Below are 16,306 nucleotides of genomic sequence, written 5' to 3'. Positions count from 1 at the left end.
CACAGAGGGAGAAGAAGGCTTCCTTTTTTTTTTTCTTTTCTTTTCTTTTTTTTTTTTTTTTTGAGAAGAAGGCTTCCTGCAGGGAGCCCGATGCAGGACTCGATCCTGGATCCCATGAGCTGAAGGCAGACACTCAACCGCTGAGCCACCCAGGCGTCCCTAGTTAATTTTTTTTTTTTAATAAGTAAACACCCAATATCCAAATATATATAAAAACCCAAACCCTGAAACATGGAAAGTCTACTTCTCACCCAAGACAGATATTCCCTGTTCTCAAATTTTTGTTTATCCTTCCAGGGAATGTTAATGCCTTTCTCACACAGATGGTAGCGTATCATGTGCTTTTCTCTGCACCTTGGCTTTCGTATCTCGGTGACATTTCCATACCAACTCATAAAGAACTCCTAATCCATTTTTACAATTTCATAGGATTCCATCCGTCTGTGTGCGTGTGGATGTACTAGAACCAAACCAATCCCATTATTGATGGACACTTAGGTGCCTTCCAATCTTGGGCTATTTCAACATGTGAAGACTTACTATGTGCTTTTATCATTTCTCTCCTGTGGGTGTCTATTGGGAGGCGGGATCCCTAGAGGTGGAATTACGAGGTCCCGGGGCATACACATTTCTAATTTCAGATGGGTACTGCCCACCGACCTCCACGAGCATGGAATCTCACCAGCCATGCTTGAAAATGTTTGTTCTTCACAATTTTCACTGACAGGGACACCTGGGTGTCTCAGCGGTTGAGCATCTGCCTTTGGCCCAGGGCGTGATCCTGGAGTCCCGGGATCGAGTCCCAGGTTGGGCTCCCTCTGAGGAGCCTGCTTCTCCCTCTTCCTGTGTCTCTGCCTATCTCTGTGTGTCTCTCATGAATAAGTAAAATCTTTTTTTTTTAATAAGTGAAATCTTTAAAAAAAAAAAAATCTCACTGACAGTGTCATCAAAAACATTTCGTGTTTGCCAGCCTAAAATACTGAAAATGGAAGAATTTCTATATTCTTTCATACTTACTGGTAGAGATTATCTTTTCATGTGTTTAAAATGCCTTTTACGTTTTCTTTTCTGTGAGATGCCTGTTCACATCCTTTGCCCATTTTTCTACTTTTTCTCTTATTGTAGGAGCTGTTTATATGTTAGGGAGATTATGCCTTTATAAAATATATTTATATATATAAATTGTCACTTGTCGTTTTGGTCATTCGTCTTTCGAATTTGCTTTAGATTTCTTGTTTTTTTGGATTTTTTTTTTTTTTGGTTGAGTTTTCAATTTGTTTTTGCCATGCAAAGGATTAACATTTTTTTTATATAATCAAATTTATCTTTAAGGCTTCTGGATGTTGAATGATTCTCCAACGTTTCTGCCTTCTTGTATAAATTCATTTTATACATCTAACTCGTCCTTAATCCATTTGGAATTTTGGAAATGTTCCTGGTGTACAGAGTGAGGTATGGAACTCGCTTTATTTTTTCCAGATGGTTACCCAGTTGTCTCAACACGAAAACATTTTTAAACAGTTCAGGGTAAACCACACATTTCTGCCAACGCGTGGGCCACCTTCTTGAAACCTCTTGCTTTGACAGACATGAAGTTCACATCCACTGGGAAAGCAGGGAGGTGGTTGACCAAAGAAGAGCCTTGCTCTCATGAAAATGTGCAATGTCCTTTCTACTGGCGTTCCACAAAAGAACATTTTCCTAGGCTGCAAAGTGACCCTGGCAAGGGCTGTGGGCTCTGCTTGAGCCAGCAGTCAAGCCTTTCCTTTACCTGACAGGTCATCAGGTCACCTGGCACAAGGACAGTACTTCCAGAACACCAGCAAAGGACTGAGGTCAGAATTGCTGGCAGGCTCTGTGTCTTTGCCTTCCCTCCCTCTGGGTGTCCCCAAGTGTCCCTAAAGTTCACTGTTTGGCATTAGGACTCCCAGCAAATTTGGAATGGCCAATCCTAGTTCACTGGTCAGCTTTCCCTACCGACGTTCTCATGCAACCTCTCCCCTCCTTGCTGACTTGGGGTCAGTGGGTGTCCTGACAAAGATCCAAGGACAGTGAAATGCAGAGAGGGCTAGTGGGACTTGTGGCAGCTCTCACTCCTCCACCTGTTCTTACTCCGAAATTTAAGGGTGGTCCCTAAGTCACTCGCTGTTGATGCTCCTGGATGCCACTGATCAACTGAGAAATAGCACACAGTTGGCATTTTTCCTGCTGGGCCAATCACCCACCTGCAGGCAGTGCCCGTTGCCAGCCCTGTGGCCAGCGCTCACAGAGGTCCCCTCATTTTGTCACACAAACACCCCCCAGTGGGCAGGTGCCATTGTTTGCTGCATTCTTATTGAGGAGGAAGCTGGGCTCAGAAAGGGTAAGCAACTAGCCCGAGGCCACACAGCTGAGGTGTGCAGGAGAAGATGGTGCCACCCAGGCAGGCTGACCTCAGAGCTAGAAGCTCTCAGCCACAGTCCAGTGAGTCTCTATTTTAGGACACTCACGATGCTATAGCTTGATCACATGACATTCCCTTTCACCTTTCCCAGGCCCCTGCTTCAGGCCCTGAAAGTTGAAAGAGGCCTGGGTATCTGCAGCAAGCCACACACACTCGGCCTCTGGAAACCGATGTCCTCACCGTTTGTCTGAAAAATTAACTTTCCATCAAATCCATGTTCTTCCTGAGTGGACACACTGGGGCCCAGTGAGTATCAGGGCTTCCTTCATTAAAAACAGTCCCGATCAATACAGCACAGAAACAATCTGCGGCTACCTGTTGTGACAGTGTCAGCCAGGGAAGCCAGACACACGGAAGGCACCACGTGGGCTCCGTCCACAAAAGTACAGATGCCAGCGGCACCCGTCTGTACTGACAGATGTCAGGATGAGCCCGGGCTGGGGTTATTATTTAAAATAAAATAGGGATCCCTGGGTGGCACAGCGGTTTGGCACCTGCCTTTGGCCCAGAGTGCGATCCTGGAGTCCTGGGATCGGGTCCCGCGTCGGGCTCCCGGTGCATGGAGCCTGCTTCTCCCTCTGCCTGTGTCTCTGCCTCTCTCTCTCTCTATGTCTATCATAAATAAAAAAAATAAATCTTAAAAAAAAATAATGTATACGAGTTTTTTTACTAAAAAAATGACCTCCACAGGAAAATGCTGGCTCTTCTTGAAACAAGGTGTCCACCTATATATTTTCTTCTTAAGATAGATTTATTTTAGAAAAAGAGAGAGCACATACACTCAAGAGCAGGGAGAGGGAGAGAGAATCCCAAGCAGACTCCATACTGAGCGGGGAGCCCAATGCGGAATTCGATCCCATGACCCACGTGATCACAAGCTGAGCTGAAATCAAGAGTTGGTACTCAGTCAACTTGTGCCTGCTGGCTTGTTGAGCCATCCGGGTGCCCCTGACCTGTATTTTTAATCCCAAAAAATTGTCCTAAAATTGTCAAGATCCAGCTTTTTCCTTACTTTTGTACTGCTCTCTCTCTCCTGATTCATTACATTAGATTTCCCTGAAATTGTAACACAGGTCTGCAGTTCAGTTGTGTGTGTATGTATATGTTTGTGTGTTTTCTTGGCTCTGTGAGGAATTTCAAAACAACGCAGAATTATTCATCACCAAGGTGAGAAATCCGGAATTCCAGGACAAGAGCAGGAAACGTGTCTGCATGCAATGAAACGAAGGCAGAGCTACCTCTGAAGAGCCCTGGAATCCTAACAACCTCTCAGTTCTTGCTGGGGATCCGCAGGTTGGAGGTGAGGGGCTTCCTGATGTGCAGATTCGGGGGGTCGGGCTCGCCTCAGTGCAGGAGCTCCCCCAGAGAAAACATTCCCACCCATACCATACGTGACCTCTCGACACCTTTATTGAGCGGATTCACAAGCCAGCAAGCACAAGGGTTGGGGACAAAGCACCCACCATAGGAGGACCTGGAGCCATGCACCTGGTGGCACGGAGCAGGAGCCCCCACAGAGCCCACGCCAGGCCCATCACAGAGACATGGGGAAACCCGGGTCCCTGGGGGCCTGAAGCCTTGATGGCTCCTCAGACCCACTCACCGCAGCCCCGGGGACACCAGGCTGGCCCCCCGAGTGGGAGGGACTCGCCTCCTCCAGCTCAGTGCTGGGCTCGGCCACACACGCGCCCCAAACCCATCTCTGAGGCCCGGGGTTTCAGTGAAGCGAGGGAGGGGGTTCAGGAATGCAGGAAGCGGTCGGGAAGCCCCCTGCGGGGAGCTGGTGGGCCCTCTCCCTGCCCACGGCAGGTGCAACGCTCACAGGTGGCAGGTGCAATGCTCCCAGGCGGCAGGGGCCATGCTCCCAGGTGGCAGGTGCAGTGCTCATAGGCGGCAGGTGCCGCTCCCAGATGGCAGGTGCAGCGCTCCCAGGCGGCAGGTGCAGTGCTCATAAGCGGCAGGTGCCGCTCCCAGATGGCAGGTGCAGCGCTCCCAGGCGGCAGGTGCAGTGCTCATAAGCGGCAGGTGCCGCTCCCAGGTGGCAGGTGCAGCGCTCCCAGGCGGCAGGTGCAGCGCTCCCAGGCGGCAGGTGCAGTGCTCATAAGCGGCAGGTGCCGCTCCCAGGTGGCAGGTGCAGCGCTCACAGGCGCCGGCGCGGGTGGCCCGGGGTGCACAGAGCGGCCTGGCCGGCGGCCCCGGGGAAGTGGTCCTCCGTCCGGTAGAGCGCAGGCAGCTCGTAGGGCGGGGGCGCCGGCGCCCACAGCTTCTGCAATGACAGAAAACCAGGCGCACCATCAGCCCCTGTGAGTCACTCGCGCAGTGGCCTGACGATGCCGGTGTAGGACTGAGGGCAGCCTGCAGGGAGCACGGCCTGCGTGACAAAGGCTCCATGCACGGTCCTTGGGTGGCACCGCCTGGGAGAGCCAGCGCCGCCCCACCCAGGGAGACGGGCCATCAGCACCGGTGGTCCTCGTCCCGGGCGGAGCACAGCTGGCACGGGGACACGGGGACGTAGGGACGGGCAGGGCCTGACAGGGGGACTGAGGAGCCAGGTGTCCCTCACACCTGCGTGTGCATGTGTGTGCACGCACACGTGGGCTCTGTGGGGGCCCCGGAGCCCCGGCACAGGGCCTGCTGCTGGGCAACTGGGGGGCGGGCTCAGTGTTCTGTCACCGGGTCCCCATCTGTGCCGCCTCGAGTCGGTGCCATATAAATGTGTTACTTTTTCAAAAAAAAAAAAAAAAAAACACTCAAACCATTTTAAGAAGTGTTCACTTATATTTGCTGCGGATTTTTGTTGAGAAGGGTGGGAAAAAGAGATTTTCCATCAAGCAGTCCTCCCCAAGCTCTGGTTGGTGAGACCCTTTCTCCAGGAGAAACCGGTTTCACAGAGGACAGTGTCCAACAGTGCTTCTCACAGGTGGCTGTGCAGTGGCACCTCCCCACCCCGCCTCCCCCCCTGGGCCTGAGGACACTGGTCTGGGGGCCCAGCACCGGGGTATTTCAAAGTCACCAATTGATTCTCATGTGGAGCCTGGGCTGATCCCAAAGACGGTAGCCCCTTGGGAAGAAGGGGGTTGGGCCCTACTGGGAGATGGGCAGGAATGTGGGGCTCAGGGGTGCAAAGGAATGAGGCCCTTCTGCACATCTTCATCAGGAGTCCCTCTCACCACCCTCCCCGTTTCCCTCCCATGCATCTCCCTTGACGGTCCCACCTCCTGGGCTCCCCCAGCTGAGACCCAGCACCACCCGGTGCAGGTGCCAGGGCAGGAGTGGCGGCTCTGGACCACAATCAGCAACAGCTCTCCCAAAGCCTGGGCCCTCCTCGGGCCCCGCACTGCATCCACACGTGCATACTCGGCCTCCCCGCACAGTTGTTCCCCCCAGTGATGCCCTGACCACCATCCTCATCGTGGAGGCGGGGAAACCAAGGCTCAGGGGGGTGCCTTACCCAGGTCCCACATATTCCGAGTGCCTGCCCACTCCACCACCACGTCCTGAGCGCCCACACCAGCCCAGGCCCATCTACACAAAAGACGGCAGCCCCAGCCACCCCGGGCTCCCTGGCGGGGTGAGACGGAGGAACCAACAGAGAACTCCGCCAGGTGATGGCTAATGGTGGGGAGACACAGGGAGCTGTAGGGCCTGGAGGAGGCCCAACTCCCCTGGGCGGTAGGGGAGGGGGCATCAGGGAGGTTTCTGGAGGCTTGAGCCATTGGGGGCCTCCACCGCCCAGCTGACAGGGCTGGCCTCCAGACTGAGTGGCATGTCACAGTGCCATGGCGGGGAGGGAGGGGCACCTGGGGACACCAGCAGCTCAGTCTGGAGTGGGGCCAGGTCACCATGTGGACAGAGATGAGGCTATAAACCAGGGCCCGATCACATGGGCTCTCGGAGGCTGTGCGAAGAACATCCCAAGAGACCAGGGAGCCACTGAAGTCACTAATCAGGAGTATGTGGCATTAGGTGTTTTATTTTATTTTTAAGATTTATTTATTTGAGAGAGAGAGAAAGAAAGAGAGAGCACGAGAGCAGGAGGAGAGGTAGAGGGAAAAGCAGGCTCCCCACTGAGCAGGGAGTCCAATGGGACTCGATCCCAGGACCCCAGAAATCACAACCTGATCAAAGGCAGATGCTTGACTGACTGAGCCACCCAGGTGCCCTAGGTGTTTTAGAAAGAGCAGAATTGAGGGGAAAGAGGGGAACAGGGAGGAGGCTGTGATCAATATCCCCTAACGGGGAGCAGCCAGGTTTTTAGGGCAGGAGTGGATAGATTCTCATGTCTGAGCCCCGAAGCCCTGAACTTTCCTCCACAGAAGGAAACCATCAAAGTATTTCAAGTCAGAACGTGCTCAGGTGTCAGGACTACCTATCTCCCTGTGTCACCATCCTGGAAAACCAGGATGAGCCATTCACCTTGGCCAAGGGCCAGCCTCACGAAAAGAAAGTCAATAGAACATTCCATTTGTCAACCCTGGGTCAGCCATTCTTGGCTCAGCCTACCTGGGGGTAGTTGGGGCCCAGGCCTATGACCTGCCCCCTCATTCTAGCACCTTCCTGAGCTGCCCCTTGCCCCCATGGATGGGATGCGAGGCCTCCAACAGCTCCATGACCAGCACACGACTGGGAAACGAGCCATGAGATACATCTCACAGCCTGAGGGATGCAATCCAGGGGTAGCCCATAGACTTAGAATATCCTCCCCTCTTTTCCCCTGAAAACTGGGCATCGCAGTCTCTAGAAAATGCAACTTTCAAACATATAATAACACTCAAAGACCAGCTCCCTTGTCCCAACACATGGCGGTCAAAGAACATTCTGTAATCCTGAAAAGATACATCTCTGCTCCTGACCCTCAGGTCCCAGGCCAGGGAAGGAGCCCACGAGGGGCCAGTGGCCAGGCTGGAGCCAGTGTCCTGCCCCAGTCACGTGGCCTCATGCTGATCCCGTTCCTTCTGAAGTAGCTCTACTATTCAAAACGGGGTGCCTCTGAATGGGTAAGGCACCCCCACCCTGAGGGATGGGAAACGATTCCCATTCTGCCTCCTCCTTCAAGGAGAGAATCTTTCAAAAAGGGGACAAAATCAATATGATTATGACAGGACCAAGGAGGAGTCATCCTGCAAGCCTCCTCGCAGGACTGGACCAAACCCTGGCTAGCATCCTGGAGCACGTGAGGCAATGTGGGATGGTGACTCATAGCTGGTTGGAGAGCTGAGCCTGAAGGCCAGCCAGGAAGGGGTGACCTAGGAGGAGCCACACGGGCTCCAGAGTGGCCTCAAGGGTACATATGCTGCTCTTAGAGAGTGGGTGGGAGTGAAGCGGACACGGGCCCGTCTAGCCTCCACTGCCCGCTGGGATCGGCATCCTGATCTTCTTGCAGGGTCACTCGTCTGTGCCCGACCTGGCCACTGTCCCTACCTGCTGCGGCTCAGGTGGGGTTGGGGGGAGGCCTGACCCACCCGAGCTGTGATTGGTCCAAGGCTGAGCCTGTGACCCGAGCTGGGCCAATGGGAATCAGCCTTGGGACTCTCACCACTGAGACAGGGATGCCACCCCCAGGTTCCCAAGTGGATGGGCCACGAGCCTGAGGGCCACCTTTGCCACCAATCCCAGGGCCTGCCTGGGATTGAAGCCAACGCAGGGAAGCAGAGCTGGGAGGCAGTGAGACAAAGTCGGGCCGATATGATCTGAGAAGCTGAATCCATTATTCCTGAGGCGGGAGTTACCCTGGGCCGTTTCCTGTCCGTGAGCCATGGACTTCTCTTGTTTGCTTCAGCCAAGTTGACCTGGGCTGCTGTCACCTTGCAACCAGGCATCCTAAAACAATTAACCCACAGTGGAGCCAGGGAGTACTTGCAAACCAGCGGCTCCAATCAGCAGGTAAGGGCTGGTGTGCGAGGCTGAAAATAGCCAGATGCCCCAGCGGCTGCTGGGAAGAACAGACCACATCCTGCAGGCCAGGCCCCCATCGCAGGCACACCAGGACGCCATGGAAACCCACTCTCTCCCGGACTCTCCCAGCAACCTGCAAAACTGGGGTCATCGCGGTGTCTCAGAAGCGGCAGGAGCCAGGCGACCCGGGAGCTGGCGTCCACCAAGCTCGAACCCCAGCCTTTGCAGACCGAGCAGCAAACCCAAGCCCCTGAGAATCTCGCAGGGGGCTTCAGAGATCCCTACCTCTTTCTCGGCCTTCTCCGGATCCCCCTCTGGACGGGGCTGCCGGGTAAGCAAGGAGGAGTGTCCCCGACTCCGAGCTCCCCAGCTCCCAGCCTGCAGACTGTTCCAGACGCCTGGGACTGGTTAGGAGATGGGGAAATGTGACCCTGCAGGTCCCGGACTCGGCCACTCCGCGTCGGGGGTCTCCCTTCCCCGTCCCTGCCACCCCCAGCCCCCAGTCACCTGCTGGCCCCCCGGCGGCACTGGGCCTGGCCTGCTCTCCCCAGTCTACACACGTTCCCACATCCTCGGCTCCACCCTGCGCACCCCAGCTCTCAAACCCCGCAGCCCACACATCAGACGGGTGTGCTTGGTCTGCTTCATGATTTCTAAAAAATGGAATTAATTGCAAACATGTAACAGGAGATTTCTCATAAAAACCAGACTGCCAGCTTCTCTTGGAAAATCAGATGATATGACAGTTCCAGGCTTGCGGCTCCTTGGCTCCTCGTTGGCTCGGGGAGGGGGAGGGCAGAGCCGAGGGGCAGGAGGTGCTCTCCTCTCGGCCACTTCACCGTATCTGTGACCTGCTGCAGCAGACACTTCACGGCTTGCCACCCGGGCAGTCTGTGCCACGGGGCAGCTTCTTGTCTGACGAGCCCCCACGTGGCCGTTGCAGCACGGGGTTCTGGGCAGATCACTGTCTCCTAAGGGGAAGCTCACCCACCTCAGGGTCTTGGTTTGCCCTGGGCCACCTGCCCACTTGTTTCCAGAAGTCCCCACCGCCCCTTGGGAGTCCCGGCCTGCCTGGTGTCTGTCTCTCTCTTGGGAAGCCCTAAAACTGCACATCCCTAATCGTGGTCTGCTTTCCGTTCGGGTCAGGGTTTGCAAACTTGTCCTCTGAAGGGCCACATGGTAAATACTTTAGGCCTTTGTCGCAACGACTCAACTCTGCCCTCGCAGCCCCACGGCCACAGATAAATACGTAAACTGATGGCGCGGCAGTGCACTAAGAAACTTTAGATCAGGACAACAAATCCTTCCCTGTACCTCCCATAGAATGGGCACTGAGTGGAAGGTCACCAGATCCAGGATGGAGGACTCAGGGCCCGGTGCACCTTGCTGGCGGTCCCAGGCCTGGGTGCTATTTGGTGGGTGGCTCCTGGACCATCATTCTGGCTCCAGCCTGTCCTACCTCACCCAGGCCCCTCCCTGCCACAGCAGCACCACTCATGGGCTGGGTTCTGAGGTCCACAGATCAGCCCCAGAGCCTGGTCAACCCCTGGGGGCCTGAGACCCTAGGCCAATCCTCTGCAGGGGAGCTGGGGTGCCCAGAGGCCCACACTCCTCCCCAAGGTCACCAGGCTCCTCCCACTACAGTCACTACTCCTACTGTGCTCCAGTCCCTGTGACCCTCCCAAGTCCTCTTTCCTGTAGGGCTTCCTCTGCCCCATAAGCCTCACCGGAGCTTCGCTGCCCCTCCCCGTGTTGGGGCTTCCAAAGAGCAGAACATGAAAAGGAAAAGGAACTGCTGAGGAGGAACCTGGCAAACACCACCCCGGTCAGGTGGTCAAGGTCAACAGCAGCAGAGTCACATCTCGCTGACAACCCGGGCCCTGGGTGTGACGTGGTGAGAAGGCACTCCACCTCTGCGGTCTTCCTCCCAAAACCCGTAGCCCCAGTCTAACCACGAGAAAAACAGATCGGCCCTAAGAGAAGGGTATTGTACAAAATACCTAACCGCTTTTCCTCCAAACTGTCAAGGTCATCAAAACCAAGGAAAGTCTGAGAAGCCGTCATAGACCAGAGGCGGCTAGGGAGGCATGAGCTAAAGAGAATATGGTTGGGGTCTTGGATGCAAACCCGGAATAAAGAACGACAGTAGAGGAAAACTACCAGAATCCAAATAAACCGTGGTGTTTCGTTATCAGCGATCCATCAAGGCTGGTTCTTTGGCTCTGACAACGCACCACGGTAAATAAATATGATAGTAACTATGGGGGAAGCCTGGTGAGGGACACATGGGAACTCACCGTATACTCACAGCAACCTGTTTCTAATTCTAAAATTTTTAAAAATGTATTTGGGGGGGAAGAAAAGCAACAGACAGAAGAGACAGCTCTATCTGCAAGACCAAGCCCCCAGCCTCCCCACAACCACAGTGACTGAGCACTGAGCACTTTCCGAGCACCCTGCCCATGATGGGCCTCGAGGGTTCACAGCCCATCTGTTCTCACAGCTGCTGAGGGAGGCAGGTATCCTTAACCCCAATTTGCTGAAGAAGAAACCAAGGATCAGAAAGGTAAACTTGCCCAAGATCACCCAGTTGGGAACTAGCAGAGCAGGATTTGAACCCAGGGCCACCCAGCTCCAGCACCAAGCCAGGACCCAGGAAGCCCTGGGGCTGCGTGGGGCTGGGGGTGCTCTCAGTGCAGGACTCGAGATGTCCCTTCATCATCTGCTTTCTAACCTTACAGACATCAGGAGCCCCCCCACCCCCTTCCAGCCGGCTCAGAGATCGCAAACTGGTGGCCTTTGGTTAGCATCTGGCCCGCAGACATGACTGGTTTGGCTCATGCAAATTTAAAAACGAGTTAGCTGCCAGCATGGAAGAATTGGGATGTTTCAAATAAATACTGAGTTCCTACTTCTCTTGAAAGGAGCGATCTGGCCACGCTGGGCCCGCATTCCTGTGGGGTGCAGTGAGCTGGCCCCTCTAGACAGGGCATGTGCTGTCCAGTTTGCCACGGTCCCCACCCGGCCTGACTCACTCTTCCGCAGGACCTGCCGAGCCCCATGGGCATCTGGGCTGGCAGGGGCTCCCGGCTGCGTCACGTCACTCAGACACGGGGCTGTCGAGGAGCCGGATGGAGAAGGCGTCGCTTCCAGTCCCTCGCCCTGGGCCCCACGGGCTGGGAACCGCCAGCCTGGGGCGACCGCCAAGACCAGCGGCTGCTCCCTTGCCCACTGTCGCCCCGAGGGCTCCAAGAGCCCGAGGCAGCCACTCGCATGAGACGGTGCCCGTTTGGGGGCGGACAAAGCAGGCTTGGAGAGGAGAGGGTAGGTCCCATGGCCGGGGTCACCCAGCTGGGGAAAGGCCGAGCAAGGAACCAAAGTGGGCCCTCCTGAGCTCTGGACCCCGGCCCCGCCGCAGCCAGCCCGCAGGACCTGCCCCTGGTCCCAGCCTCCCGGCTCCGTCCTGGCCCAGGGCTTTCTGCACCCCGGGCCACGCCTGGCTATTTCGCCTGCAACGTTCTGTGTCTGCTCCAGGGCCTCAAGTCTTCCAGAAGGCTCGGACAGCTGCGAGCAGAGCTCCTCCCACTCCTCTGTGAGCAGCCCCTGCGTGTCCAATCCTGCCTGAAGCGCCGGACTGGCCAACCTCACGGCGCCTGCCGAAAGCTGTCCCCCTTCCTCCCAGAGCGCTCCCTCCCAGCTGGGCCACCAGCCCCAACCTCTGCCAGCCCAGTGACCGGGGCAGCTGGTGGCCAGGGCAGGCTGCTGAGGCTCTAGGGACAGAGGAACAGGGCTGGAAGCTCCCATGGTCCAGAAGGACCCTGGCAGCAGGGACAAGCTGGTGCAGTCTCAGTCTCGCTCGAGGTGATGCTGACCCTGGGCAGCTGCTCTAGAAGGTTTGTGGATCCCCGAGGATTCTTTCAGCTGGAGAAAAAGCGTTAACATGGAAACTAGCAGAGGAGGAGCCCCTAGAAGTCCTGCCAAGAGCCTGGCTACTAAATCCAAACCCTCACGCGGTCTGGGAGGGAAGACAGGACAGCCGGGTGGGTGGAGTCATGTCTCAGGCCTCCTCCAGAGCGAGACCCTCCTGGGCCCCCCCCAGCTCCTGGCCCCGAGCCCCACCTCCCCACCCTTGACCTGCGCTCTGCTGCACGCTCGGGCCCTCCTCCCTCGGAGCCCTCGTCCTGCAGTCCCGGCTCCCGCTCCAGCTGAGCCACTGGAGTCCTCCTATCTGAGCACCGAGGCCCCTGGGCTTTGCTTCTTATCATCCCATGGCCGCGGGTGGAACAGTCTGACGGCCAGGTATGACGCCTGTGTTTTTAATCGAGCACCTGCTATGTTCCCGAGACCCAAGTCCGCAGAGGTTTCACAAAGCCCCTCTACAGCTGAGCAAACTGAGGCTTCCGGTGGTTACGTGGCTCCCTGTGGGGCCCGCTCCCGCTGCCCAAGCTGGACACCCACATCCCCCCGTCCTTGATCCCTTCTGCTAATTCTCCCCATCACCACTGTTGTCCCACTAGTGCCACCTCTCAGCTGCTGCTCCTGCCCTTGACCCATTCTCCACATGGCAACCCAAGGGATCGTCTTAAGAGACAAATTGGATCCTCTTTTAAGTACGGTACTTAGATTGGGCAGCCCGGGTGGCTCGGCGGTTTAGCGCCGCCTTCAGCCCAGGGCGTGATCCTGGGGTCCCGGGATCGAGTCCCACATCGGACTCCCCGCATGGAGCCTGCTTCTCCCTCTGCCTGTGTCTCTGCCTCTCTCTCTCTCTCTCTCTGTGTCTCTCATGAATAAATAAATAAAATATTAAAGAAAAAAAACAGTACTTAGAGCAAAACACAATTCTTCACCATCATCAGGTCCTGCCGCTGAGGTCACCAACTGGCACTCGTCCGGCCAAACCCAGACCACAGGTGTGTCCCACTTGGCTTCCACTGGGCTGAGCGTCTTTACGAGTATTGTTGCTTTTGTTTGGTCTTTTGTGTTCTCTTTTTTTTTTTTTTAATTATTTATTTATTTATGATAGTCACAGAGAGAGAGACAGAGGCAGAGACACAGGCAGAGGGAGAAGCAGGCTCCATGCACCAGGAGCCCGACGTGGGATTCGATCCCGGGTCTCCAGGATCGCGCCCTGGGCCAAAGGTAGGCGCCAAACCACTGCGCCACACAGGGATCCCTTGTGTTCTCTTTTTGAATGAAATGCCTCTTCTCTTTAAAAGATGGATTTCAGGCTTCTTGTTTAAAGAATCCAAAGCTCTGGTGCATTGAGTTGTGACGACAAGCTGGTGCTGAGCTGTGGCCACCCCCTTTTAGAAGGGACATGGGCTCTCATCTCAGCCACCTGCGTGGCCCCTTAGAGCTGGGGTTTTCAACCCCAGAACCTATGACCCAGCCTGACTCTAAACTTGGTCTGTCACCTCCTGTCACTCATAACCCTCCAGCCTGGAAATCTGTTCCCGGACCTCCCCAAGGGTCTGGCCTGACTTGGACCTTTGCACCTGCTGTTCTCCCTCAAGGCTTTGGCACTAGATCTTCCCATGCTGCTTTCTTCCTTGAGACCCTCCTAGGGGACCCCCAATTTCACTGGTCACCTTCCCTCCACCACTGCACCACAAAGTTGCATATCCTGTCTACCTCATTCCTCAGTCTCCCCATCAGGCTGAGCTCCACAGGGATGGGACCTGTGTCAGTCTTCAGGGCCGCAGCCCCAGCAGCAGCCAGAGCTGGCCCACAGGAAACACTCAGGTGACGAGAAATGAATGAACCTGAATGCATTTGACACCTGAGGCAGACCAGGAAGGGCTGGCCTCTTGCCAAGTCAGGGCTCAGAAGCCCAAGACCAACGATGACAAACATCATCTCCAGGCGGGGACACCTGCTGGGCCCCGTTCTGGAGTCACCGGGTGGCCCAAGGCTGGCATCCCTGCCCTGCCAGGTCTGTGACCCACTATTGGAGACACGAGGTCATGTTAAAAATAAAACACACTCAAAGCAATGCACTGTCTTGGATGGGAGCCTGGAACAGAAAAGGGTTGTCTACGAAAAACCTGGTGAAATCCAAGCCAAGCCGGAAGTTTAGCGAATAGTACTGGACCGACATCGGTGTGTTTTGTTTTGTTTTTTTTTTTTTGACAACGGTGCCTTCGTGCTGTGAGATGACAGTGCAGGAAAAGGATTCAGGGGTGGACGGGAATTCTGTATTGCCTTTACAAGCTTCCTGCAAATCTAAAATTATCCAAAATAGAAAGTGATTTGAGGGATGCCTGGGTGGCTCAGCGGTTCAGTGTCTCGGCTCAGGATGTGTTCCCAGGGTCCTGGGATCGAGTCCCGCATCGGGCTCCCACATGGAGCCTGCTCCTCCCTCTGCCTGTGTCTCTGCCTTTCTCTGTGTCTCTCATGAACAAATAAATAAAATATTTTAAAAAAAGAAAAAAAGCGATTTGAAAATAAATATATACAGCATACCCGTGGCAGCATATGCAGAGCACTGAGCAAACAACACAGATAAGAGCTATTAAATAATAACACCAATGTCATTAGTAATAATAACAGCTGCTAAACCTTACATTATTCGAATGACTGCTCAGGATGATCCCATGCAGAGGATCTAACTGTAAATCCTGCCACACAGATGTGGGGACTGAGAGTCAGCAGGCTCACGACCTCACTCAGGGTGTGATACTTGCAGGTGACAGACCAGGAGGGCCTCCTGGGCGTGCAGTTGACAGGCCCTGGACTTGCTCCGATGTTCCACTGTCACTGCCTTGGAATTCTTTTTTGTTTTTTAAATTTATTTATTCATCAGAGACACAGAGAGGCAGAGACACAGGCAGAGGGAGAAGCAGACTCCCTGTGAGGAGCCCGCTGTGGGACTCGATCCCAGGACCCTGGGATCACAACCTGAACCGAAGGCAGACACTCAATCACTGAGCCACCAGGTGCCCCAACTGCCTTGAAATTCTTTTTTTTTTTTAAAGATTTATTTATTTATTTGTTCATGATAGAGAGAGAGAGAGAGAGAAAGGCAGAGACACAGACAGAGGGAGAAGCAAACTCCATGCAGGGAGCCTGAGGTGGGACTTCGATCCTGGGACTCCAGGATCGCGCCCTGGGCCAAAGGCAGGCGCCAAACCGCTGAGCCACCCAGGGATCCCCTGCCTTGAAATTCTTAATAAGCTTTGACAAAGGGGCCCTGTGAATTCCGTGGCCAGTCCTTGGATCTCTGGGCTCCCTGGGTAGTGCTCGTGTCTCAGAAAGGTCACCCATGGGTGGCTGCATGGGTAGCACAGGGCTAGTGCTCCTGGCCAGGAAAATCCCACGGGGCAGGGGGTGGTGGCCAGCATGGTGGTGAATCTGATGGGGGGAAGGTACATGGGTGGAGGGATTTGGTCGGAGCCAGGACTGACTCACTCTTGGCACAAAGCAAGGAAAAGAAGGTTCTTTCCCAGCCCAGAGCATCAAACCAGCTACCCCCTCCCAGGGGTCTGCTCAGTTCACACCTTGTCAAACAGATTCTCCACTTCCCCGCAGGAGGCATGGTTATGCCCAGATTCCAGCCACGGGTGGTCCACCTCCAGACGCGTGGCCATGGCCTCTATCAACAGCTGGCTAAGGTCCCCAGCTGGCTACTGTCATGCGGGAACGGTACATTTCTCACTCTGATGCTGGTTATCAATAGAATCCTTGGAGGTTTTGTTGGCTGGCCTCAAAGGTGGTTGGCTCCACAAAAGAATGTTGAAAATAGCACCAATTAGCTCTGGGAAGCAGAAAGCAAACACAGACTCCATCAACCATTCTGTCAGGGTCCCTAACGTGGGCAGCTGTTCTCCATCAAATAAACAAGCTATTAGGGCAAGAACAGAGGCGTCCACCAGAACCAGCAGGTGTTAAGGAGCGACCTACCTGCCTGCCCCATGCCCCTGCCCAGCCTGGAGAAAGACTCTTCCCCCGGGGGCTGAGCAGCCACCTCCG

General features: G+C 55.0%; 1 protein-coding gene and 1 long non-coding RNA gene across 2 annotated transcripts in view; one reads left to right on the top strand and one right to left on the bottom strand.

Moving 5' to 3' along the window:
• Positions 1-3,826: 3,826 nt before the first annotated feature.
• The window catches only part of BCAS4 (breast carcinoma amplified sequence 4), a 55,683-nt gene continuing 43,203 nt past the window's right edge, over positions 3,827-16,306 (bottom strand). Inside the window, 1 exon segment of the mRNA XM_038572596.1 lies at positions 3,827-4,709. Coding sequence (XP_038428524.1) covers positions 4,584-4,709 — 126 coding nt within the window. The 3' untranslated portion in view covers positions 3,827-4,583.
• LOC119865689 lies at positions 6,276-7,772 on the top strand. The gene is made up of 3 exons (XR_005377976.1): positions 6,276-6,395; positions 7,303-7,440; positions 7,546-7,772. It is a non-coding gene; the product is annotated as an uncharacterized LOC119865689 (long non-coding RNA).

Source organism: Canis lupus, chromosome 24 (assembly GCF_011100685.1).
Source record: "Canis lupus familiaris isolate Mischka breed German Shepherd chromosome 24, alternate assembly UU_Cfam_GSD_1.0, whole genome shotgun sequence".
Classification (NCBI taxonomy): domain Eukaryota; kingdom Metazoa; phylum Chordata; class Mammalia; order Carnivora; family Canidae; genus Canis; species Canis lupus.
Note: the sequence above shows the minus strand (reverse complement) of the source record. Positions and strands in the feature narration are given on the sequence as shown.